This window comes from Jaculus jaculus, chromosome 14 (genome assembly GCF_020740685.1).
Source record: "Jaculus jaculus isolate mJacJac1 chromosome 14, mJacJac1.mat.Y.cur, whole genome shotgun sequence".
Lineage (NCBI taxonomy): Eukaryota > Metazoa > Chordata > Mammalia > Rodentia > Dipodidae > Jaculus > Jaculus jaculus.
Genome location: NC_059115.1, coordinates 32,694,540 through 32,721,593, shown reverse-complemented (window position 1 = coordinate 32,721,593; position 27,054 = coordinate 32,694,540). Strand labels below are relative to the sequence as shown.

At 45.0% G+C, this 27,054-nt stretch overlaps 1 protein-coding gene across 9 annotated transcripts in view; it reads left to right on the top strand.

Moving 5' to 3' along the window:
* The window catches only part of Mtmr14 (myotubularin related protein 14), a 66,797-nt gene that overhangs the window by 25,143 nt on the left and 14,600 nt on the right, over positions 1–27,054 (top strand). For all 9 annotated transcript variants that reach the window (XM_045133772.1, XM_045133770.1, XM_004651472.2 and 6 more), the window contains 8 exons: positions 5,079–5,152; positions 12,245–12,315; positions 13,521–13,595; positions 21,835–21,901; positions 22,193–22,278; positions 22,546–22,622; positions 23,096–23,132; positions 26,870–26,940. In XM_045133772.1, coding sequence (XP_044989707.1) covers positions 5,079–5,152; positions 12,245–12,315; positions 13,521–13,595; positions 21,835–21,901; positions 22,193–22,278; positions 22,546–22,622; positions 23,096–23,132; positions 26,870–26,940 — 558 coding nt within the window. The remainder of the gene's footprint in view (positions 1–5,078; positions 5,153–12,244; positions 12,316–13,520; positions 13,596–21,834; positions 21,902–22,192; positions 22,279–22,545; positions 22,623–23,095; positions 23,133–26,869; positions 26,941–27,054) is intronic.

The following is a 27,054-nucleotide window of genomic DNA, read 5'->3' as shown; positions in this document are numbered from 1 at the left end:
GTCTCATCCCAGGCTGACCTGGAATTCATTATGTAGTTTCAGAGTGGCCTTGAACTCACAGAAATCCTCCTACCTCTGCCTCCCAACTGCTGGGCTTAGAGGCATGTGCCACCATGCCCAGCTTAATTGTGATTTATTTTTATTTATTTATTTTTTTTATTTTTTACTTTTTAAAAATATTTTTTTATTCATTTGAGAGAGAGAATGTGTGTGCCAGGACCTCTAGCCATTGTAAAGAAACTCCAGGGCTGGAGAGATGGCTTAGCGGTTAAGCGCTTGCCTGTGAAGCCTAAGGACCCCGGTTCGAGGCTCGGTTCCCCAGGTCCCACCTTAGCCAGATGCACAAGGGGGCGCACGCGTCTGGAGTTCGTTTGCAGAGGCTGGAAGCCCTGGCGCGCCCATTCTCTCTCTCTCCCTCTATCTGTCTTTCTCTCTGTGTCTGTCGCTCTCAAATAAATAAATAAATAATTTAAAAAAAAAAAAAAGAAAGAAACTCCAGATGCCTGCTTCTCCTTGTGTATCTGGGTTCTTAGGCTTTTCAAGCAAGTACTTTACGCACTAAGCCATCACTCCAGCCCAATTGTGACTTTTTTTTTTTTCATTTATTTATTTGAGAGAGAAGGATAGAGAAAGAGGCAGATAAAGAATGGGCATGACAGGGCCTCCAGCCACTGCAAATAAACCCAATGCATGCACCCCTCCCCCCCGCCCTTGTGCATCTGACTTACGTGGGTCCTGACAACTCGAACCTGAGTCCCTTGGTTTTGCAGGCAGATGCCTAAACCGCTAAGCCATATCTCTAGCCCCCAATTATAACTTTTTTAAAAAGAATATTTTGTTTTTATTTATATATTTACTTGACAGAGAAAGAGGGGAAGAGAGAGAATGGGCGCTCCAGGACCTCCATCCACTGCAGACGAACTCCATACGCGTGTGCCCCCTTGTGCATCTAGCTAACGTGGGTCCTGGGGAATTGAACCTGGGTCCTTTGGCTTGCAGGCAAATGCCTTAACTGCTAAGCCATTCCTCTAGCCCCCAATTGTGATTTTTAAAATTTATTTACTAATTAATTTCAGAGAGAGAGGGAGGGAGAAAATGGATGCACCAAGGCCTCCAGCCACTACAGACAAACTCCAGATGCATGTGTGTCCGTGTGCATCTGGCTTATGTGTTTCCTAGAGAATTGAACTGGGATTCTTCAGCTTTGCAGACAGATGCTTTAACTGCTAAGCCAGCCCCCAATTGTGACTTTAAAAAAAAAAAAATTATTTCTTTGCAAGCAGTGGAGAGAATTGGCATACCAGAGTCTCTTGCTACTACAAACGAACTCCAGATGTATGTGCCATTTTGTGCATCTGGATTTACATAAATACTGGAGATTCAACCCCAGTGATGCATGATTTGGGGGTTCAGGAGCTTAGGAGGGGTCCCCCAACATATGGAACCCCAAGTTTTGGGTTCTTTCTTACCTTTAACAAGGAACTGATAAAGACAGACTGAAGAAGGATAAATTATGGATTTTTTTACTTTTTTTTGTTTTGTTTTGTTTTGTTTTTCGAGGTAGGGTCTCACTGTGGTCTAGGTCGACCTGGAATTAACTATGTAGTCCCAGGGTGGCCTCGAACTTATGGCAATGCTCCTACCTCTGCCTCCCAAGTGCAGGGATTAAAGGCGTATGTCACCACGCCTGGCTCTCTAAACTTTTTTTTATTTTTATTTGAGAGCAACAAAGAGGCAGACACACAGAGAGAGAGAGAATGAGCATGCCAGGGCCTTCAGCCACTGCAAATGAACTCCAGATGCATGCGCCCCCTTGCACATCTGGCTAATGTGGGTCCTGGGGAATCAAGCCTCAAACAGGGGTCCTTAGGCTTCACAGGCAAGCGCCTAACCGCTAAACCATCTCTCCAGCCCAAAATTATGAATTATTAATTGAGGGGGAAATCACAAATTGTGGGGTTTATTTAAGGGAGAAATCACAAATTGTAGGGCTTAGGAAACACACTCTTATGTAGAAACACTGCATATAAGGTTTGTTTAAGATAAAGTGAGGTTTTGGCGGGGGGAGGAGGAATTGGAGTAGAGCCAAAAGCATGTGGACTTAAGAGAAACTGAGGCTTTTAAAGAAAAATTAGAGTAAAGCTTCTTGGCAAGGGGAAAGTAGAAGCTAGGAACTTGTGTGGGGAAACTTGGGGAGAAGCTGCATATGGTAGATTCAGAAACCAGAGGAAAATCATGCATGTAATCAAAGGGAGAAGTTACCCCAATCAGAAAAGCCCTCCAAACCAAGAAACTCACATGTATTCTTGTGGCCCAAACAACGATTAGGCAGGCCAAGCAGACAAGCAAGTCAAAAGGGTAGGGTTTTTGACAGGAAGAAGACTGGAGCCTTTATAGGCAAGGGGAAGACTCGAATGGTTGGTAGATTAAGGATCCCTAGGCCAGCCCATACTGGGCTGCCTGTCTAGATAGTATGCTAGACTGGGCAGCAGGCAGCACTATAGATCATTCTCAATCAGACTGATGGTCTTTTGTTTTTTGTTTTGTTTTGTTTTTGGAGGTAGGGTCTCACTCTAGCCCAGGCTGACCTAGAATTCACTATGTAGTCTCAGAGTGACCTTGAATACATGGCAGTCTTCCTAACTCTGCCTCCCAAGTGCTGGGATTAAAGGCATGCACCACCATGTCCCACTAGGTGTTCAGTTTTTGTAGTGGCAGCTCACGGTTGTCTTTGAGCTTCAGTCCCTAACTGAAACTGTCTAAAAATCCTAACTTTCTCCTAACCACCTTCACCAGGCTAGCAGGCTTTGCAAGCACTGAGCCATCTCCCCAGCCCTATTTTTTTCTTTTTATTTATTTATATTTTTAACCTTTGCTTTTGGTGTTTGGTTGGTTGGTTTTTGTTTGTTTGTCTGCTTTTTGAGGTAGGATCTTACTTTATTCCAGGCTGACCCTGATATTCACTATGTAGTCTCAGGCTGACCTTGAGCTCATGGCAATCCTTCTACCTCTGCCTCCCAGGTGCTGGGATTAAAGGTGTGCACGACCATGTCTGACATTTTTTTTAACTTTAAAAGAATTTCTCTTTTTTAAAAAATATTTTTGTTCATTTTTATTTATTTATTTCAGTGTGACAGAGAGAGAAAGAAACACAGAGGGAGAGAGAGATAATGGGCACACCAGGGCTTCCAGCCACTGCTAAAGAACTCCAGACGCATGCGCCCCCTTGTGCACCTGGCTAACGTGGGTCCTGGGGAATCGAGCCTCGAACCAGGGTCCTTAGGCTTCACAGGCAAGCACTTAACCACTAAGCCATCTCTCCAGCCCTAAAAGAATTTCTTTAATCAATTTATTTATTTATAAGTGGAGATAACAGAAAGACAGAATGGGCTAGAGGCTAGGACCTCTAGCAGCTGCAAATGAACTACAGATGTATGCGCTACCTTGTGCATCCAGCTTTACGTAGGTACTAGGGAATCAAACCCAGTTTTTCAGGCTTTACCAGTCAAGTGCTTCAAGTGGTTTTAACCACTGAGCCATCTCTCCAGTCCTTTTTTTTTTTTTCTTTCTTTCTTTTTTACAAAGGATCTCATGTAGCCCAGTGCCACCATGCTCGGCTTTGGTTTTGGGTTTTTGAGAATGTCTCATATACATGCTGACCTTGAACTCCTGATGCTCCTGCCTCTACTTCCCAAGTGCTGGAATTATAGCATGGAGAACCATACCCAGCTTGTTCAGTATTTTTTTTTAAAGTTGTGTTTTATTTATTTATTTGAGAGCGACAGACACAGAGAGAAAGACAGATAGAGGGAGAGAGAGAGAATGGGCTCACCAGGGCTTCCAGCCTCTGCAAACGAACTCCAGACACGTGCGCCCCCTTGTGCATCTGGCTAACGTGGGACCTGGGGAACCGAGCCTCGAACTGGGGTCCTTAGGCTTCACAGGCAAGCGCTCAACCGCTAAGCCATCTCTCCAGCCCTTGTTCAGTATTTTTGATGATACCCTAAAAGGTTGTCTTAGAAGATAAGACATAGGCTAAAATCAGAGCCTATAAGATACCTTAATGTCCCTGAACCCATTCATCAGTTTGTCAGGATGGCCCCCTATCCTGCTTCTTTTCAAATACTGTTCGTTCATTTTGTTTGTATATTGTATTTCAGTATCTAGTCTAGACTTGTCTTGAACTCACTTTGTAGCTCACATTAGCCTTGAACTTGTGCCCATCCTCTGGCTCACCCTCTTGAGCCCTGGGATTACGGACGTGTACTACCACTCCCAAGTACTTGCTGGCTAAGTTTAGAAGTGGCCTCCTGTCATTACTTGGCTGTTTTCTACTGCTCTCAGATGGTTACACCTCATGTATTTATGGGTCTACTGTGTAGGGCAGTCCTCCAGTGTAGATTCTAGTGAGGCTTGTGGTGTTAAAATGAAAAAGATCTCTTTTTTTTGTTGTTGTTGTTTTGAGGTAGGGTTTCACTCTAGTTCAGGCTCTCCTGGAATTCACTATATAGTCTCAGGATGGCCTCGAACTCACAGTGATCCTCCTACTTCTGCCTCCTGAGTGCTGAGATTAAAGGCATGCACCACCACTCCCGGCAAATGATCTCTCTTACTTGAGATCATTGGGGTAAGAGCATGGAAGTTAAGAGTTCTGCTGAGAGCAGTCATTCTTAAATCTGAAGGATATTCTATTTAGCAGCAAGCTCATTTTAGGAGTTTAGCAAAATTCATCAGACCTGAGATCCCCAGCACCCATGTGAACAAACCAGGCATGGCCATGTGTGTCTGTACAACAACCAAGTGTTGATTGGGGCAGACAGAATTGCTGGGGCTCACTGGCCAGTCTAACCAATAACAGCAAGTTCCAGGTTAAGTGATAGTCTTGTTTTAAGTACGTAAGGTAGAGGAGCCATAGAGAAAAACACTCAACATCCTTCCATATTCTCTCTACACATGGCACACATGCATCTGCACACATACGTGCATATGACACATACTTTAAGTAGCACTCATCTGGGGAAGAGCCTGTGTTTGTGTGTGCTGAGGTACTATTAACATGTTGTGTCCCTGTCTTATAGTGTAACCTCCTCCGAGAAAGTGGACAAAGCTCAGCGTTATGCCGACTTCACTCTCCTCTCCATCCCGTATCCAGGTAGGGAATTCTTTTCTAGCCACATGACTAGCTTCCCAGGCTTGAGTGGCCCTTGGAAACTTTGGAACCCCCCCTTTTTTTTTCTTAAGGCAAAGATTTACTGAGAAAAAAGATGAGAAAGCCCCAGAGTGTCAAGGCAAGAATTCTTTGGATTCTGGATTCTTGCATTTTGACCCACATCTAAAAAGGAGAAAGAAAGGGAGGGAAAATGCTTTCTAAGTTAGAATTCCAAGTAGGCCAACTCAGAAGTTAAGATCTGTGAAAAACTGCAACATGAGAGGAATTCCCCTGGCTTAAGTATGCTGTATCTTTAAGGGATTAATTATGCCTCCCCTCTTTAGCATAGGTGGTATTTTGTCCAGGTGATCTACAATATCACTTGGATTAACTCTTAAGAAAGGGGACCAAGCTGAGTGTGGTGGCACACGCCTTTAATCCCAGCAGAGGCAGAGGTAGGAGGATCACCATGAGTTTGAGGCCACCCTGAGGATACAGAGTGAATTCCAGGTCAGCCTGGGTTAGAATAAGACCCTACTTCAAAAAAACAAAAAATAAAATAAAGGGGACCATAATCGTGTGTTTCGAGTTGCTCAGGATATCATATTCCCAGGGCCAGTGATAAAACTCAGATTAGCGTCCCCTTAACCTAAGCCTGGATGCTTCCATTTTCCTCATAAGGTGTTTTAAATCCCATGGAGGAGCAATACTGATACTTTTTTTTAAATTTTTTTTTTAAAATTGTTTAAACATTTTTATTCATTTATTTATTTGAGAGAGAGGCAGATAGAAAAAGAATGGGCACGTGCACCAGGGCCTCCAGCCACTGCACACGAACCCAGACGCATGTGTCACCTTGTGCATCTGGCTTATGTGGGTCCTAGGGAATTGAATTGTGGTCCTTTGGCTTTGCAAGCAAGCGTTTCCTATTCTTGTGTTACCATGGAAATAGTAGGATGGGTCTGTCTAAAGTGACTTCAAGGCCTAATGTCTACCTAGCTACCTATATGATATCCCCCTTCAAGAGTTGGGACTCTAGCTAGGGCTGGAGACCTGGCTTAGTAGTAAGGTGCTTGCCTGTGAAGCCTGAGGACCCATATTCAGCTCTCCAGGTCCCATGTAAGTCAAATTCATGAGCTGACACAAGTGTGCAAGGTCATACATGCTCACAAGGTGATCCATGCATCTGGAGTTCATTTGCAGTAGCTGGAGGCCCTGGTGCTCCAGTTCTCTTCCTCCTTCCCTCTCTTTCCCTCCCTCTCTCAAAAAAAAAAAAAAAAATAGTTGGGACTCTAAATTCATTTAGGAGATTGGCATCAACTCAGAATTTTCAGGCTGAAGTGGGACATAGAGGGGTTTTTAGAGTCTCTACTCATGTTAATTTATAGGCTTTAGAGGACAAAGGGGACCCAGATAGGTGGAGTTAGATTGTTGTAGGACCATTTGAGGGTGGGTCAACTTTAGTTCTATAGACAGTCATGTCATTTCTTTGGACCCAATAGTTGATTCTATGAAGGTTGAAATTTCTCATCTTACAGTATCTTGGAGAGACCTCCAAAATGTTACATATTTTTCTTTTAATTCTCACTTTTTATTAACATTTTCCATGATTATAAAAAAATCCCATGGTTATATTCCCCCCCCCTTTGAAATTCCATTCTCCATCATATCCCCTTCCCATCTCAATAAGTCTCTCTTTTATTTTGATTTTATGGTCTTTTCCTCCTCTTACGATGGTCTTGTGTAGGTAGTGTCAGACACTGTGTGGTCATGGATATCCAGGCCATTTTGAGTCTGGAGGAGCATGTTGTAAGGAGTCCTACCCTTCCTTTGGCTCTTACATTCTTTCCGCCACCTCTTCCACATTAGACCCTGAGCCTTGGAAGGTGTGATCAAGATGTTACTCAGTACTCCAGGCACTTCTTTCCAGCACTGTGATACCTTCTGAGTCATCCCAAGGTCACTGCCATCTGAAAAGAGAAGATTCTCTACCCAAAGTGAGAGTAGCATTAATATAAGGGTATAAATATTAAGAGAAGTGCTTACTGGGCAGTTTGATAAGCATAGTACATATACTTATCCAGACATCAGCAGATGTTACACCCCTAGGGCTCATGACTACCCCTGTTTTAAGTTTTCAGTATCAGGGGTGTGTTCCCCTCCATAGAGTGGGCCTCCAGTCTAATTGGAGAGCAGTTGGTTTCCACCATGACAGACATGCCACTATTGCACCCGTTGGCTCATTTGGACTGGCTGGCCAATTATAAGGCTTGCAGTTTCCACTGTTGGGTATCTTCACTGGTGATTTCTCTCTCTCCCATTGAACTGTATGCAGCATGGCTTTTTCCATCTTTCTGTCAGTTGGTCTGCATGGAGGAGGTTTTCAGCTCAGCTCCAGCAGGGTTTTTCAATGACCTTGCGGCCCAAGTATGTGGAGTCTTCAGCAATAGGGTCTTGCCATCGATTCCTGGTGGGAAACCAAGGGCCTCAGCAATGGCCTATAATGTTTTGGGGGCATCAGGGACCTCCCTGGCCAACAACTCACTGGAGGTATCCCATCCCTGGCACTGAAAATTTTTTAACAATGATCTATGGCTCCTGAGTGTTCCATTGTCTGAAACCGGAGGATTCCATATGATTTATTTGCATCCTCTTAGATTTTCATTAATGTTGCGTATTTTCATACTGTTCTGCTCTTTGTCTCACTAACACACACACACAAAGGCATATGGATGAAGAAGCATGAGTAAGGAAAAGGAGATTTACTGGGAAAGATGTGGGCAAGCCCCAAAGTGTCAGGGCAAGAATGTTTAGGAATTCCACCAGCAAACAAAAAAGGAAAAGAAGAAAAAATGTCAGGTTATGATTTATAAGTTAAAACTCAGAAAAAATAGATAGGCTCAGTAGTAAAGATCTGTGAGCAACTTCCCAGGAAAAAGCTTCTTTTCCTAGGTACACTAGTGCCTTGGAGCTCTCTAGAAGGAACTGTGGCAGCCGGAATGGACTTTTGGGCCCCAGATCACAGGTTCTCCTAGGGATTGAGACCTGGCCCTGGCCACAGTATTGTGTAAGTTCTATCACTTCTGGGAGCCTCAAATTTCCTCAGGTGACAGTTGAAACTTGGAAAGGTTTAACTTGGGTTTGTTATAAAGATTAGATCTTGCATATCCAAGAGCTCTTTGTGCATAAAGTATTACATAAGAGGAAATGACACGTTATTACTCTGTTAGCCATTGTTCATCATCATGTAGCTGATGGTCAGACCCACCCTTCATGACCTGGCACTCTTTCAGTGGCCTCCACTGCAATCTCATGGCACCTAGTGTTTGGTTCCCTGTATGTTTGGGGGTGACTCCTATCCTTAGTGGCATGTATCTGTGAGCAAGCCCCTCAACCCTTCTGAGCATCAGTTTCATCTTTCAGAATCTGAAAATATGCTTCACAGTAAAGTGATGATCTCAGTAACTAATGGCCTTAATGAGAGGTAAGCGGGAAGAAACACTCTTAGAACCTTCTCTTGCCTAAGAGCAACCTTGGGCAGATACAACTTATGATGGTGATATATTGGGTCTGGAAGTACCATAACCACATTGTGATAGAAGCCCATCTGCCCCAGCATTGTCCTTACTTGATATCCTATATTGACATTCTTTGCTGGAGCGGGCAGTGGCTATTCAGCTGGTTTTTAGACCTGGCCTTCTACTCCTAGGAGAGGTCTCAGGCTGCTACAAACTCAGCTACTCTATGTAAGAAAAGGTGTGATGCCTAGCCAGGCATCAATTTCTGTGTATATTTCAGTTCCAAAATGGGCTTGGTTAGAAAAACTAGTTTTGCTAGAAGTATCAATACCACTATTGAAGAGTAGTGCAGTATGTCTTCTGCTGCAGCTTGGCAATTTACTAGAGAACTCAAATGTTAATACCTTGTTTATTTTCCTAAGACTGTGCCATTGGGTCACAGTACAGCTGATTTGGGTGATTGGGTGATGTTTACATGAAACCTGTTTGTAATAGGAAATTCAGGCCATATTTACATTAAGACAGAATAAGAAGTAATGGTGTTTCAGTCCATGAGTTAAATATTATATAATCATGGAAGAATGCTCAGGATGGTGAACAGGAGTCTGGGCATGGTGGTATGTGCCTTAATCCTAGCACTTGAGAGGCAGAGGAGAATCATTCCTTGTAAATTCAAGGCCAGTCTGGTCTAGTTCAGACAAGCTTCAGCGACATAGTGAGACCCTGTCTCATGAAAAGAAAAGATGGGAATACAGACTCATTTAGTACATTTCCACTTACATAAAGGGAAACTTTCTCTTTAAAAAAAAAGTTGGAAAAATGCCAAAATGTTAAAATCTCTGAATCTTTTTTCCCATTTTTCCCTCAGTTGTTATGAACTTTATTGGTGATGGTATGTGTTAGGGGGAGAGTACAAGGTACCAGCAAATATAAAAATCCAGAGATGGAGATACCCACTGCAAAGATAAGGGGGTCAGATGATAGGAGAAGCACTTTTTACTTGGTAGATCTACATTCTTAAATTTTTTTCATGCCTGTATTACTTTATGAAAAGGAAAATTATCAAAGTCATAAAATGCCTTTGATGGCCTTTAGGGAATCTCACTTGAGCCCTATAAGGACTTTAAGGCTCAGACCAGAACTATTTAACTTAGACTGGAAATAGGAAATGTTCCTAGCACTTCCTTCAGGGCACTAAAATAAATGGAGCCAAACCCTGCCACACATACTAACTGATTTCCTCTGAATGAGTTGCTGCTGCCCCTTTTTGTCCCCTCTTGCCTGCTGGTAAGGAAGTCAAGAAGTTTCTGGTGGTGAGCAGCAGACAGAGCTCTTGGGTTTCTCTCAGAAATAGTGCTCAGCCTGGGGCCTGCAGAGTTGATCTGAACCACAAAAGTTTGAGAAAGCAGAGCACTTCCTCAGTCCCTAAGAGTTAGTGTCTCCACTTAGCCTGAGCTCATAAGCTCAAGACTTCAATCTGATATTTATAATTCTTCTTTCTCCTCATGAGGCACCCTAGAATAGGCTGAAAGATAATGGTTAAAGATTATCTCCTGACTTCTCATTAAGTGTTGAGGCCTAGGACGGTAGAGTACTGGAGTGTGTGAAATGAAAGCAGTACTGGGCATATGAGAAGAGTCTCCAGACTTCCTCTCCAGGAACCAACCTTCTTTTCCAGGGCCCAAGAGTTACTGTAGAGTCCGTTATGAATGTAGCTTGTGGCCACTTGGCACAGAATTGTTTTTTGCATGTGTGGGTGCATGTTTCTGTGGGTACACATATATGTGTGTGCACATGCCTGTGGAAGTCAAAGGACCACCTCAGGTATCGTTTCCCAAGTATGTCATCCACCTCTTTTGTTTTAATATGTTTGTTTATTTGAGAGAGGGGGTCATAAAGAGTAAGTATGGGTGTACCAGGGCCTCCAGCTACTGCAAATGAACTCCAGACACATGTACCACTGTGCATTTGGCTTTTCGTGGGTACCAGGAAGTCCAACCCAGGCTGTCAGGCTTTGCAAGCAAACGCCTTTAACCACAGAGCCATCTCTAGCCCTCGTGTACCTCTTTTAGAGACAGAGTCTCTCTCCTTGTCCTGGAGCTTACCAGTTAGGCTAGATTTCCCTGGCCTGTGAGCTCCAGAAATCTACCTGTCTACTCCTCCCCATGACAGGATTATAGGCTCACACTGCCACACCCAGAATTTTACATGGATACTGAGAATTGAACTTGGGTCCTGATGCTTAGAGAACAAGCACTTTACCAACTAAGCTGTCTCCTCAGCTTCTACTTTCACAGAATTTAAAAAGTAATTCTGTTGCCTTCCCAAATCTAGAGAGATTTGGTATAGCAAAAGCTACATGCCCTCTTAAGTCTGCATGGGCCCTGGTTGAAGAACTGAGAGTTAATTATGACACTTGCTCCCCAAGTTCTTTGCCCTGTGGCATTATTCCACTGAACCTCCCTCCCTGCCCGCCCCACCCACTCACCCCCACACACACACCACCCCCCTCCCCCCCCCCCCCTGCCCAGATGCATGCCTCATCTCTGACTAAAGCAACTGGCTGCTGCCACAGAGCAAAGCAGTTGACTAAGGTAAAGGGCTGGCTCTGAGGGCTCCTGCCACAGAAGAAGTAGCATGACAGTGGTGTACTGCTACTTGAATGTCCTGTGTACTTGGGATGTGCTGTCTTATTTTTAGCCTTAACATTTCAGAAGTAGGGAACCAAGGTTTAACAATATTAGCAAGCTTATTTCTAGTCACAGGACCAGGTAAAAAGCTGTGGTTTGAAGTTGAGCATGCTGCTGAAGCCTCCACTTTTTACTTCTTCTATGTTCCTGAGGCATCCGTCTGCTGGAGATTTTTGGGGAGTTTGAGTGAATGAAGCAGAACTTACCTTTTGCCTGTCAGGTTGGAGGTGGTAGTGTCTCTTGGAGAACCTGTTAAGTTGCAGGCACTTTCCAAAGTGCAGTCCTCATTGACTCAGCCTGTGAGGTTGGGATAGTTGCCCTGTCTTAGAGATGAAGGTGGCTAATCCCTGCAAGCAAGTGGGTTGCTAAGTGTTGCAAGGGTTAGCACTAAAACTCATCATGCAAAGGGACCTTCAGTAAGGGATAAGTGACCAGTAATGAAGAGGACAGGTGAGGCCTCATGGGAATCCTGTGTATAATGCTGGCCATGGTATTTTTGCTCTTGTTGTTTGTTTGTTTGTTTGTTTGTTTTTTTTTTTTTTTGAGAGCAGTAGACAGAGAATGGGCATGCCAGGGCCTCCAGCCACTGCAAATGAACTCCAGATGCATGTGCCACTTTGTGCATCTGGCTTATGTGGGTCCTGGGAATCAAGCCTCGAACTGGGGTCCTTAGGCTTCACAGGCAAATCTCTCCAGCCCCAGTGCTGCCCATTCTTGATCTCACTCTGTCAGTCAGCCTCAGCCTCTCCAGGGCCACCACTGTAGAGAGCTGGGTGAGCTGGTGGCCCCTCAGTTCTCCAGTACCAAGAGCTGAAGATTGACCAGGGATGTGTCTCAAGAACCTTTGCACTAGACAGGAGGTATCATAACTCTGCCTTCCTTTTCAGGCTGTGAATTTTTCAAAGAATATAAGGACCGAGATTACATGGCTGAAGGGCTCATATTTAACTGGAAACAGGTATGAGCAACAACATTCAACTTGGGTCTTGTGGTTTTCTGTTAAAGAGGTCATGAAGAGAGCTAGTCATCCTTTTAGGGAAAATAACTATCCTTTTCTTTTTGACTGGTTTAATCTCATTGTTTGTTTCTCTTCCTCTTCTGCTTGTATGTACATGTTAACATCTCACTATACACTTTCCTTTCCTCTTTTAATGGCTGCCTCTCCATAGAGGAAAGTTTTCAGAACTGAGATGGGAAAGGTCCTTTCTCCCTCCTCCAGTTTCTGTATATGAAGACTAGGAGCAGCATTGTTTCCACCGTCAGTGGATCATGCACAGGGAGCCTACTGGAGGCTGAATGCAGATTGCTCCTGATTATTGTAGCAGTGGCTGTTTTAGTGTCTCACAGATAGACTTCACTCAGCTTCAGTGACCTTGTCACTTTGTTTTGTTTTGTTTTGTTTTGTTTTATTTTTGATTTTTCTTGGTTGAGTTTCACTCTAACCCAGGCTGACCTGGAATTCACTATGTAATTTAAGGGTGGCCTTGAACTCACGTCGATCCTCCTACCTCTGCCTCCTGAGTGCTGGGATTAAAGTTTTTTGTGTGTTTGTCCTTTGGTTTTTCAAGGTAGGGTCTCAGTCTAGCCCAAGCTAACATGTAGTGTCAGGTGGCCTTGAACTCACAGCAGTCTTCCTACCTCTGCCTTCCAAGTGTAGGGATTAAAGGCATATGCCACCACACCCAGATAATAATGCATTTTAAATGCTCAGTATAGTGTCAGACCCATAACAGAAATTATTGCTGTGATTTTTCTACACAAAAGTCCTGGGGTGTTGGGATTAAAGGTGAATGCACCACCACCACACCCAGCTTGGGTTTTTTTGGTTTTTTTTTTTCCCTTTGCTTTTTTTGTTGTTGTTTTGGGTTTTTCCAAGGTAGGGTCTCACTCTAGCTCAGGCTGACCTGGAACTGTAGTTCCAGGCTGGCCTCAAACTCATAGCAGTCCTCCTATCTCTGACTTCTGAGTGCTGGGATTAAAAAGTTGCCCCACCGTGCCTGCCTTGACCTGGTCACTTTGAATTTTCAAGCTTTAGTCTTGGAGTTAGCCTAAATGTCTGGCCTTGAGAAGGAAAGCACTGTGGAGAGATGTCCCTTGTGGCCACAGCTGTCACTACAACCTCCTATTGCCAGTCTGCATCTCACTGTGTCATTCTGCCTTCAGGACTATGTCGATGCCCCATTGAGCATCCCCGACTTCCTGACTCACGCTCTGAACATTGACTGGTGCCAGTATCAGGTGAGGCCCTGATTAAGCAGGCAAGATAAGGGGTCGGGTGACCAGGGGACCTACTTTGTGCCGTGTGATACTTTCATGCTGTTACTGGCATTTTCTCCCATCACCCAGGCAAGGAAGAACTGCTTATTTGTGTATCCCTTGTCTCTCCCGATTTGCTCTTGGCCCAGAGAGTCAAAGTCGTCTTTATACAAGTCAAATATTAATATCCACCAGTGGAATCTGTTTCCAGGGGTCACCGTGTAGTCTGCTTTTCAATATCTGGGCTTTCCTGGCTTTGTGCATTTTGACTTTTAGATAAGATTGGATGTGTTCATAGACTAATTTTTACTGAGGTAGAATCTCACTGTAGTCCAGACTTAAAACTCACTCTGTAGTTCCAGGCTGGCCTCAAACTCACGGCAATTCTACCTCTCCCTCCCTTTTGCTAGGATTAAAAGTGTGTGCCTCCATGACCAGCCCTATTTGTTTATTTAGTCCAGGTAGAGTCTTACTCTGTAGCCCAGGCTAACCTGGAGTTCACTATGTATTCTTAGGATGACCTCGAATTCAAGGCAGTCCTCCTATTGCAGTCAGGTTCTCATTGCTGATAGAAATCACCCAACCCAGAGCAGCTCGTGGAAGGGGGAAGGTCTATTTTGGCTTACAGGGGCTCAAGGGGAAGCTCCATGATGGCAGGGAAAATGATAGAATGGGCAGAGGGAGGACATCACCCCCTGGCCAACATAAGATGGACCCTAGCAACAGGAGAGTGTGCCAAATACTGGCAAGGGGAAATGGCTATAACACCAATAAGCCCACCCCCAACAATACACTGCCCCCAGAAGGCTTTAATTTCCAATTGCCGTCAGCTGGGGAACCTAGCATCCAGAACACCTAAGTTTAAGGGGGACACCTGAATCAAACCAACACATTCCACCCCTGGACCCCATAAACTGATAACCATACATGATGTAAAATGCAGTGCATTCATCCAACTTTAAAAGTCCTCATAGTTTTTATCAATTCCAATGATGTTCATACATTCCCATAGTCCAAGATCTTCTAACTGAGCCATACTACCAAGAAAATCCCCCAAAACCCATAATAGCATAAAATAAACATTCACACTGAGAAAGATGGCATTGGGCATAACAAAGAAATATTCAGCCAATACAAGATTTAAATTTTTTTGTTTGTTTTTATTTATTTATTTGAGAGCGAGAGAGACAGAGAGAAAGACAGATAGAGGGAGAGAGAGAGAGAATGGGCACGCCAGGGCTTCCAGCCACTGCAAACGAACTCCAGACGCATGCGCCCCCTTGTGCATCTGGCTAATGTGGGACCTGGGGAACCGAGCCTCGAACCGGGGTCCTTAGGCTTCACAGGCAAGCGCTTAGGGGTCCTTAGGCTTCACAGGCAAGCGCTTAACCGCTAAGCCATCTCTCCAGCCCCCAATACAAGATTTAAAACAACGAGGGCAAACACTAAACTCTAGCTCCAAGTCCAACAACTCTAGTTAAATGACAAATCTCCCAGTCCGATAACTAACCAGCAACAAGTTTATGGTCTTCCAATTCCGCCCCTCCAGCTGGGCTACTCATAGTCCTGGAAAACTTCATCCAGGGCTGACAGCTTTCTTTAGCAGCCATCTCGTGGTCCCGGCATCTTCACTGGTCTCCACTGCAATCCACGGTTCATCCTCATGGCCCCATGGGGCCTCCATGCAGGCATCCAGCAAACCTGCTTCACATTGCCTATGGCCATTTCCAAAACACAAGACCGTGTTGCAAACTCCATGACCCTCTCTTTCCTGCATTTCTTGTACTCCACAATACCAGGTAGGGTGCCAACTTGTTAATCCAGGGGGGAGGAGGCTAAAGCAGACTTTGAAGATCAGGACACTTCTTGAGTACTTAGGCCCTTTCAAAAGAGTCTACATTCTTCCTGTTGCCCCAGCGCAGGTCATGTGGCCCAATCTCAAAGGTTGTAATCTCTCAATTGCAACTGAATGGGCAGCAGTTCATCCAAAGAATTTTCTTTCTGTATCATATCCCTCTGCTCATACCAATTCATTTCTACACAAAGCAACCCTGCACAACTTCTCAAGACAGGCATAACAGCAAGCTTTCCACACAAACTACCTCTAGCCTAGTCCAAGCAAAGCTCTTTCTCACCCTCGTAAGCCAAACCTCACAGTCCATAGTTCTTACTGCATTCAGGTCTAACTCTGACCAGAATACTCCGTCAAACTGTACTTACAGGACTGCAAGCCATCTCTTAGGCCAAGGTTTCAAATCCTTCCACATTCCTCTTGAAAATCAGCTCCAAAAGGCCAAAGCCACACAGTTAGGTGTCCTCACCAACCCCACTCCTCAAAACCACTTTACTGTTGCAGTCAGGTTCACATTGCTGGTAGAAATTACCCAACCAAGAGCAGCTCATGGGAAAAAGAGGTCTATTTTGGTTTACAGGCTTAAGGGGAAGCTTCACGATGGCATGGGCAAAGAGTTGCCAACATAAGGTAGACCATAGCAACAGGGGAGTGTGCCAAACACTTGCAAGGGGAAACTTGCTATAACACCCATAAGCCCAATGCACTGCCTCCAGGAGGCTTTAATTTTTAATTGCCATCAGCTGGAAACCTAGCATCCAGAACACCTAAGTGTATGAGGGACACCTGAATCAAACCAGCACACCTCCTACCTCTGCCTCCCAAGTGCTGAGATCAAAGGTCTGTGTCACCACACCTGGCTTCCATTTTTACTTTTTTTTTTTTTAATTTTTTATTTATTTATTTGAGAGCGACAGACACAGAGAGAAAGACAGATAGAGGGAGAGAGAGAATGGGCGTGCCAGGGCCTCCAGCCTCTGCAAACAAACTCCAGACGCGTGCGCCCCCTTGTGCATCTGGCTAACGTGGGACCTGGGGAATTGAGCCTCGAACCGGGGTCCTTAGGCTTCACAGGCAAGCGCTTAACCACTAAGCCATCTCTCCAGCCCCCATTTTTACTTTTATTTTGTTTTATTATTTGAGAGAGGGAGAGAATGGGCACACCATGGCCTTCGGCAGCTGTAAACAAACTCCATTTGCATGTGCCACCTTGTGCATCTGGCTTATGTGGGTCCTGGGGAATCGAACCTAGATCCATTGGTTTCCCAGGTAAATGTTTTAACCACTAAGCCATCTCTCTAGCCCCATTTTTACTTTTAAATATGTGTTGTGCTAAAGGAATTGCAGAGCTAATGACCTCATTTGACTATAGAAACTTTAAAGATGGATATATTTCTTCACCTTTATAGACTGCACAGGCTAAAGGCTACCAATAATCTCCCTTGTCACTCAACTTAGGACAGAATGAGTAGCTGTGTGCTTCCTGCCACCTTCCCCATATCCTGTTCTACCTGCCCTCTCTCAGCTTCCCTTCACTGGCTAACACACTCACCTCCAGGATTTGCCTCAGTGCCAGTTTCAGGAAAACTTGCCTGATGGGTGGGATTTTTTGCATCTAGCTTAGGTACATCTATGAATTTTCCACTGGGTTTTATTTACTGATTTAGAACTCCACATCTATGAGCTCCAAGAGACTAAGGAACCCATGGCTTATGCATCCCCAGCACAGAAAGCCAGTTATAGTGGCACATACAATCTCATCACTGGGGAAGCTGAGACAGGAGGATCACTGCAAATTTGGAACCAGCCTGAGCTACTTAGCAAGACCCTATCTCAACTCACTCACCACACACACACAAAATCAAAACAGAAAAGGAAGCAGCTACAGGGCATATTCACCCTTGCCACTTGGTTGAAACAGCTAAGCCAAGAGTATTTGAAAATCCATTTACTCCCTATTTTCCTCTATCTTTTGGTATGAACAACTCCAGTCAATCTTAAGTTCTCTTTTTCTCAGGCCACTTTAGAGGCCTGTATTTCATTTGATTCTCTTGTTTGATGGCAGGGAGGTTTGTATTAATCTTATCTTACCTCTTTATACTCCTCCTGAGTAGATACTCAACAACTGCCTGAGTGAATACAGGAGAGTTGTGTCCCCAGAGGCAGGCTTTCTCCCACCAGGCCAACCAGCCAGTCATAGCCCCCATCATTTACCCCAGGTACTCAAACCAAAAACTCCTCATCCATCACCAAATCCCCTTAGTTTTCTCACTCTGCCCATGGTGGAGCTGTCCACTTCTCATCTCTCTCTTGTGCACTAGCTTGTCCAACTCATGGTGCATCTCACATCTGAGCATTGAGCCACATTTATGGAAAACTAGAAATGGTGAACAGAATGCACTGAGAGCCTGGCTTACATGATAGAGCAATGCCATTGCCATCACTGATGCCTTAAAACTTGCAACATATGTTCCATGGTTCTCAGCGTCCTGCAGTGGCCTGCTCAGCTCCATGCAATCTGGCCTGACCTGTTTTTGGGGCTCCCTCATTCTTTCCCAGAGACACTGAAAGCACACTCCCTTCCTCCCTTTCTTCTCCCTCTCTCTCTCTCTTTCTCTTTGTGTGTGTCTGCCTGTGTGTCTGTCTCTCGTTTGTGTGTTTGGTTTTTGGGGGGCTCCTAACCCCACTTCTTGTTTGTTTGTTTGCTCATCTATTGAAACAGAAGGTCACTCAGTAGCCTAGGATGCCCAAGTTCAAACTTGCAGCAATCTTTCTCTCGTGTGTTTGGATTGTATGTGCCACTACCCAGTTTTGGATTTGTTTTGTTTTGAGATTGGGTCTCATGTAGCCCAAGATTCCCAATTCTCCTGCCTCTCTTAAATTCTGGAATTACAAATGAGTACCAACCACAACTGGCTGAAAAAAAAGCTCCTTAAGGGAAGAGTGCTTTCTGCAGATTGTCACATGTTTTTCTTTCTGTCAGAAACACATGATCCCTCCCTCTCCTGTTTACATTCTCTCACCTCCAAGAAGTCTTGTCCAGTGGTTTCCATGGATTAGGCTGGTGCTGGGCTTTTGAAGGGAGAAAACAAATGCTCCTGGAATATCTGCACATGCAGATGCGTGGCACTCACTCTGCTCTACCCTCCTTTGCTCTTATAGGCTTTTTTAAAGAAAAATATTTTTGTTTTGTTTTAATATTTTATTCATTTATTTATTTGACAGAGTGAAAGGCAGGGGGAGAATGAGCGCACCAGGGCCTCCAGCCACTACAAACAAACTCCAGATGCATGTGGCCACCTTGTGCATCTGGCTAACATGGGTCCTGGGGAATCGAACATTTGGCTTTGCAGACAAATGCCTTAACCACTATGCCATTTCTCCAGCCCTTGTTTTAGTTTTTTCAGGTAGGGTCTCACTATAGCCCAGGCTGACCTACAATTCACTATGTAGTCTTAGGGTGGCCTCAAACTCACAGTGGTCCTCCTATCTCTGCCTCCTGAGTGCTGGGATTAAGGGTGTGTGCCACCACATCCAGCTTGGTTTTTATTTATTTGAGAGAAAGGCAGATAGAATGGCATGCCAGGGCCTTCAACCACTGTAAATGAATTCCAGACACATGTGCCACCTTGTGCACCTGGCTTACATGGGTACTAGAAAATCAAACTGGGATCCTTAGGCTTTGCAGGCAAGCACCTTATCCACTAAGCCATCTCTCCAGTGCCTCTCATAAGCTTTAAAAAAATTTTTTTAATTTATTTATTGGCAACAGAGAGAGGGAGAGAATGGGCATGCCAGGGCCTCTAGCCACTGCAAATGAATTCCAGATGCATGTGCCATCTTGTGCATCTGGTTTATATGGGACCTGGAGAACCAAACCTGGGTCCTTAGGCTTCATAGGCAAGTGCCTTAATTACTAAGCCGTCTCTCCAGCCCATCTTACAGGCTTTTTAATAGAACACATAAGATGAGTGTCAAATGTGGGCAGAGGTTCTAACAGGCCCTCCTTACATTCAACGGTCCCCTCATACTTTTCAAGCTTTACACTGTACCTAATGGTTAAGAGTGTCTGTCAGATCAGCTGTGTGGCTTTGGGCCTTCCTGCCCAGCCCTCCCCATGGGCTTCTGATTGAATTCTTTAATCAGTACTGCTTGGTTCTTGCCCTCTTCTGACTGCTGCCTTTTTCCCAGCCTGTTCTCCATTCACTGGGCTTCCTCCAACATAGATCCTGTGTCTTATTCCTGATCCCAGCTCTGAGGAAATCTCTTGGCAATAATGTGTCTGACATGTTAAGCCAGATGTGTTTAGGAGACCCTTGTGCTTCTGCCAGAAATGGCTTTATTAGCACATTGCTGCAGTGGGTCTCTTGAGCTGCTAAAAGTGGGTCAGAACTCTCCTGGGACGTGAGAAGGTCAGATAAATGAGCCTGCTTTAAATTCCTGGGAAAACCATTGCAATTACAGGTGCCGTGTTCCCCTCCCCCCTGGGAAGTGCTCTTTTACTGGCATGCTCCACCCTCTCTGCACAGCCCAGATAACTGATAGGCAATTGTGTCCTAAGAGAGCAAAGGCTGTCCCCAGCCAGGGAAAAGGACTCTATAGAACTGGGTCAGGCCCCTCCATGGAATCCCAGATTTGGAGAGAGCTGCTTCAGAGCCATTGATGTAGGCCTCTCACTTGGGCTAGAACAGAGGTTGTGATCTCTAGATAGTTTTTATTTCCCATCTCCTACCTCTTGAGCCTCCTAGAACAGAGTTTTGTCTGCTAAACATATTGTTATTACCCATAAATAACAGTATATAGATAGGCATGGTGGTACATTCCACCTGTACTCAGAAGGTAGAGACTTGAAGATTGAGTTCTAGCAGAGCCTGGGCTACAGAATGAAACAGTCTCAAACAAATAAATAAATGACAGTATGCAGTGAGTACCATAAAAAGTGAATAAGGTCTGGAGGGATGGCTTAGCAGTTAAGGCGTTTGCCCGCAAAGCCAAAGGGCCCAAGTTCAATTCCTCAGGACCCACGTTAGCCTGATGCACAAGGGGGCACATGTGTCTGGAGGCCCTGGCATGCCCATTCTCTCTCCTTTCTCTGTCAAATAAATAAACAAACATAAATATTTAAAAAAGAACTTTCATTTTTTTTTTTTAATTTTTATTTATTTGAGAGCAACAGAGAGAAGGACGGGGGGAGAGAGAGAGAATGGGCGTGCCAGGGCCTCCAGCCACTGCAAACAAACTCTAGACGCGTGCGCCCCCTTGTGCATCTGGCTAATGTGGGTCCTGGGAAAACCGAGCCTCGAACTGGGGTCCTTAGGCTTCACAGGCAAGCGCTTAACCGCTAAGCCATCTCTCCAGCCCAGGGAACTTTCATTTTTAAAAAAGTGAATAAAACAGTGTTTGAGGTGGTTGATGAAGGAATCACTCTTATATGGCCATTTGGAAGCATTGCCCCACTCTCAAAGTTTTGCTTACCTTTATTGACTACTCATACAGCCACACTAGGCACCTGAGACTTAGGAGCCACTGATACATGGTTGTTAGAGAGTCCTTGCTACAGAACTCCGTTCCTCATCCTGTGTCTACTTAGACAGAACACATGTATAAGGGATGTGCAGGGTGATAGGCACAGGAAAAGCTAGAAGGAGTTTGTGGAGCTAGGGAATAGGTACCTTGGATTCTCTGGAATTGAGGCCTGTGGCCTGAGACCAAGAGCCTGTGTGCTCTTGCCCCTAAATAATACTCAGCATATTTTATTTGTTTATTTTGAGCTTTTAAAATATGGTCGTATATATCCCACACTGACCTCAAACTCACTGTATAGCCAAGGTTGGTCTTGAACTCATGATTATTATCTCATTACCTACCAGGAGCTGAGATAATAAACATATGCCACCATTCTGTTGGAAATTTTTTTCCTGACATAGGTTTTTGCTTTAGCCCAGGCTGACCTGAAATTTACTGTGTAGTCTCAGGCTGGCCTTAAACTCACAGCAATCCTCCTCCTTCTACCTCCCAAGGGCTGGGGTTAAAGGCATGTGCCACCATGCCCAGCTCTGTTGGCATTTTTATTTTTATTTTTTTGATGTTGGAATAGAACATGGATTTCATACAATGCTTAAGCACGTGCTGTACCACTGACCTTTATCTTCAGTTGGCATTTTTATTTGTTTGTTCTTCTAGGTTTTTGAGACAGTGTTGATATGTGGGCGGGGCTGGCTTTAAATTCACTCTCCTCCTGCCTCAACCTCTTAAGTGGTGCTGTCTTGGCATGTGTCACCATGACTAGCCAGCATTTGATTTTTAAAATACTTTAAATTCCAAGTCTGAGTTTATTTCTAGAACCCTTTTCTCTGTCTTATACAACAGAGTTGGGACCTGGTGCAACAAACCCAAAACTACCTGAAATTGCTGCTTTCCATAGTTAACAGTGATGGTGAGTTTGGGCAGGGATAGGGGTCAGCTCCACCTGAGGCCTTTGGGCAGAGGGGACTGTCCAGGCTGGATTTCTTCCTGGGAACATAGTGTGAACTTCAGCCAGAGAAGAGATGATGGAGACAAGACAAATGTCCCCCACATTTCTTCCCCCATTTCTGGAAATAGATTGGGGAAGAGCCTGGGCAGGCCCCTGGGGAAGAAGAAACTAATCTAGCCTGGCGTCCTTCTCTGCCCTTCCCTTCTCATTGACCCCTGTCTGGCTCTCTCCTGTGCTCTCGTTTTGAGATAGATGACAGCGGGCTGCTGGTACACTGTATCTCAGGCTGGGACCGGACCCCCCTCTTCATCTCTCTTCTACGCCTTTCCCTATGGGCTGTGAGTATGGATGGGTTGGACCCTTGGGTCTGGGAGCATGCAGAAACCCTAGTAAGGTCTATCCCTGGAGGCTTAAGGACTGTCTTCAAGATGCAGAAATGTGGGTGAGGGAGCCATTCATCAGATTTTGCATTGAACCCTGTTCTTGGGGTTTTTTTTGTCAGCCAGAATGGTTACCCAGTCTGTGGGTGTGATTTGCTCCTGGGACAAGGTTTGTGGTGAGAAGGCAGCTTTCTGATTTTGCTGGATACCCATGGTCTCTTCCAGGATGGACTCATACACACGTCCCTGAAGCCTGCTGAGATCCTCTACCTGACTGTGGCCTATGACTGGTTCCTCTTTGGGTAAGCCTTCAAGGAAGAACACTGAGCTTTGGGGTTAAATAGTGTCTTGGTGACTATGTGTTATGTAAGTAATGTGGTGGCTTTGTGACAGGGCTCATAGGTAAGAAAATAGTTCTGTTCTCATGGAAAGGATAAAAATTGCTCACAGGCTGGGCGTGGTGGTGCACATCTTTAATCCTACCACTCTGAAGGCAGAGATAGAAGGATCACTGTCAGTTTGAGGCCAGCCGGAGACTACATAGTGAATTCTACTAGGGTCAGCCTAAGCTAGGGTGAGACCCTACCTCAAAAATAAATAAATAAATAAAATAAAATAAAATAAAATAAAATAAAATAAAATAAAATAAAATAAAATAAAATAAAATAAAAAATGTTCACAGGACTCACCTAGTGCAGTGGTATCAAAACACAGTTTGTTCCTGATGCTTAGGCCTCCCTTGGTACACCCTTTCATTTCTTCCCTCCTTTCCCAGGCACATGCTGGTAGATCGGCTCAGCAAAGGAGAGGAGGTAAGTTTCCCTCACAGGGCTGTGAACACAGCTTAAGACATAATAACATACTGGTTTTGACACAATGGAGGCAGTCACTTGATGGGGCTATTGAGGTAAGGTCTCCGTCCTCTACTCTCAGAGAAGAGAGTGGGAAAAGCAAGAGCACAAAGCTCCGATCTGAGACTTTGGGGCCCCCTTGCACCACAGAGAGTATCAGGGCACTGATCATTTTAAGCCAGCCTTCTTCCCTTTCTCTCTCTCTCTCTCTCTCTTTTTCAAGATAGTTTTCCTCTAGTCCAGACTGACCTGGAATTCACTATGTAGTCTCAGGGTGGCCTCAAACTCACAGTGATCCTCCTATCTCTGCCTCCTGAGTGCTGGGATTAAGGCGTGTGCCACCACACTGGTTTTTCCTTTCTGTTTTTTGAAAGTATTCAATTGTATTTATTTGTTGGAGAGAGATAAAGGAAGAAAGAGAATGGACACATCAGGGCCTACTATAGCCACTGCAAACAAACTCCAGGTGCATGTGCCACCTTGTGCATCTGGCTCATGTGGATCCTGGGGAGTTGAACTTGGGTCCTTTGAGTTCACAGGCAAGCATCTTAACTACTATGCCATCTCTCCAGCCCCCCCCCCCTTTCTTTTTTTAAAAAAATTACTTTTTTAATTTATTTGAGAGACAGAGGAAGAAAGAAAGCAAGGGAGAATGAGTATACGTGCACTAGGGCCTCTTACCACTGCAAACAAACTTCAGACACTTGAGCCACTTTGTGCATCTGGCTTTATGTAGGTATTGGGGAACTGAACCTGGGTTGACAGGCATTGCCCAAGTGTCTTTGCACCTCTTGCCTTCCTTCTTACTGGCCATTTATTTCCTGCACTCACCTGTGACCAAGACCCTTTCTGTGGCTCTCATCTCAGGATTAAAACATAGGACTTCTGCTTTCCGTCCCATCAAACTCACTGAGTGCCTTCCCATATCCAGGGAAGTATACATTCACAGGGTCCTACCCTGCTTCTTGCTTGCTGGCTGCCTCCATTTCTCCTTGTACTTCCTTAAGTGTGTTAGTGTCCTCTCTCCTCTTCCATGTCCCAACCCTCTTTCTGCTTTCACATATTTGCCTGCTTGGTATGCTTTTCTTTCCAAACTCACGGACCTTGAATATTGGATGTACCCCTGCATATAGCCTGGGTGACCTTGGGCAGCATGCCTAACCTTGCATTTCCAAGTGCCTCGCTGAGAGACTTAGGTGTCAATGACTATCGTGAAAGCATCCACAGTGTTGACTTCTTCCCCATCCCATCATCTCATAGCATCTCCCTTCTCCTCCTCTCTTGCCCTCCTTCCTGGGCATCTTATCTGTCTCCTGCTTTTGTTGCTGTTGCCCAGCTGCTCTTCTCCCTTCCAAATCTCTTCTGAGTACTTATCTCATCTGCCAGAACTTCAGAGCTCATAAGCCTGTTCCTTAGAGGCCTCTGCGAACTTTGTTAGAGGCAATGACTTTGGCATTGAAATCTGGGCAGAAAACCTCTTTGTAGCCTCTCATTTGGGGATTTTGCTTGTGCTTCAGGACATTCTGTCCTCCCCAACATCTCCCTCCTCCCACAGAGCATGCCAGATGCTCCCTAGAGCATCCCTAGAGAAGGGGCAAAGATGCAGCTGAGGTGACCAGGCTCTCAGTCTCACCCCTTGAAGTCTCAGCACATGCCAAGGTCTCTATAGTACTAGGGTATCTGGGGCATGAGGGCTGTGCTTTTCTCTTGCCTCCCCAAGCTATAGACATTGACTAAACAGACCAGAAACAGGCCTTAGTAGTGCATCCTTACCTTGTCCCCTGTCTTTGAGATTCAGAATACATTAACACAATAAAGACCTGATATGGTGGAGCAAGCCTTCAATCCTAGCGCTCTAGGAGGCCAGGTAGGAGGATCAAGGTAGGAAGTCTCTATGAGTTTGAGCACAGTCTGAGAGTACATAGTGAATTACAGGTCAGCCTGGGCTAGATCAAGACCCTACCTCAAAACTGCCCCCCCCCAAAATAAAAATATCTGGGGGGCGTGCTAGAGAGGTGACTCACTGATTAAGGTACTTGCTTGCAAAGGCTGACAGCCTGGATTCTATTTCTCAGTACCCATGCAAAGCCAGATGCACAGAGTGACACCTGTCTGGAGTTCACAGCAGCAAAAGGCCCTGCTGTGCGCACTCTCCCCCACCCCCCTTTGCAAATAAATAAATAATATTTCCTTTTTAAAAAAAAGACTGAAAAGGCCAGACATGGTGGTACACCCCTTTAATTCCAGCATTTGGGAGGCAGAGGTAGGAAGATCGCTGTGAGTTCAAGGCCACTCTCAGACTACATAGTGAATTCCAGGTTACCCTGGGCTAGAGTGAGACCTTACCTCAAAAAAAAAAAAAAAAAAAAAAAAAAAAAGAATAAAAGACTGGAAAGAGTCTGTGTGAAAACACTTACTTAATGTTATATAACATATTTTCATGCTCGTCTCTTGCCTAAGCAACCCTCTGCTTTTTTTGTTTGTTTGTCTTTAGCTTTTCAAGGTAGAGTCTCACTCTAGCCTAGACTTACCTGGAATTCACTGTGTAGTCTCAGGGTGGCCTCAAATTCATGGCAGTCCTTCTACCTTTGCCTCCCAAATGCTGGGATTAAAGGTATGCGCCACCATGCCTGGCCCCTCTGCCTTTTTGATGTAATTTTATGGGACCTTATGGGGTACCATGTGGGTGTTTCTTTGAGTGAGGGCTTCATGGGCTGCTCCATTGGTGGGTACTGCTGTATTTGTAAAGACTACATAACCTGAAGCCTCTTCTAAACTTCATAGAGGCTGCTAGACTGACGCACTGGCTGAGTAGTTGCTCATAGGAATGGGGTTGCAGCCATAAGTCAGAGCCTCCCGCCTGTGTCCACTTCAAACTTAAGACCTGGCCCTCACAGTTCCTGAGCAGGGCAGGTTCTGAGCCAGGTGATGGCTGGTTCCACTCCAGTTATCCTGCTCCTATTCTTGGTGCACCCTGGCCTCAGATGTCATCCTTCTTAGCTGTCCTTCCCTGTCAGCTTCTTTTCCTGGGCTCTTAGAGGATGGTAGGGAAAAGTTGCTGTCATCTTCATCTTTTGTAACATGTTGAGAACATGTGTGTTAAACATAAAGGGGCCGGGTATGGTGACAGCACTTGGGAGGCTAAGATAGGAGGATCAATGGGAGTTCAAGGCCATCCTGAGACTACATAATGAATTCCAGGCCAGCCTGGGCTAGAGCAAGACCCTACCTCAAAAAACATTTTTTAAAAAAGAAAAAAAAAACACATACACAAAAAAAGATTGTTGGGGCTGGAGAGAAGGCTTAGCGGTTAAGGTGCTTTCTTGCAAAAGCCTAACAACCTGGATTCAGTTCCCTAGTACCCACATAAAGCCAGATGCGCAAAGTAGTGTGTGCATCTGGAATTCATGTACAATGGCTAGATGCCCTGACGTTCCCACTATCTCTGTGCCCCCCCCCCCATAAATAAGTAAAAATATTTTTAAAGAAAAGAAAGAAAAAGAAAACTTTAGTAGGTTTGGGAACCATATCTTGACTTCTCATGTTCTGGGGAAGGAACCCAGCCCAGTGGGGTCCCTAAAGCAGCTCCAGCCAGGAACTAGCTAGAGCAACCAGCATTCTCGCCCTGAGTTCTGTATCTTCTGTCCTTGCTGGGAATGGCTGACTTCATATTGTCTCCTGCTTTCTGTCTCCTTCAGATTTTCTTCTTCTGCTTCAATTTTTTGAAGCATATCACCTCTGAGGAGTTCTCAGCTCTCAAGACACAGAGGTAAGTGGAGGCCAAGGCACTCAGGAGCACTACTCCACAGCAGAGAAGTCTTACAACTTAGCCCAGCTCTGTCTCCTTTGGAGGTCAGGGCAAGGTCCCTGCCATGGGCCCCTG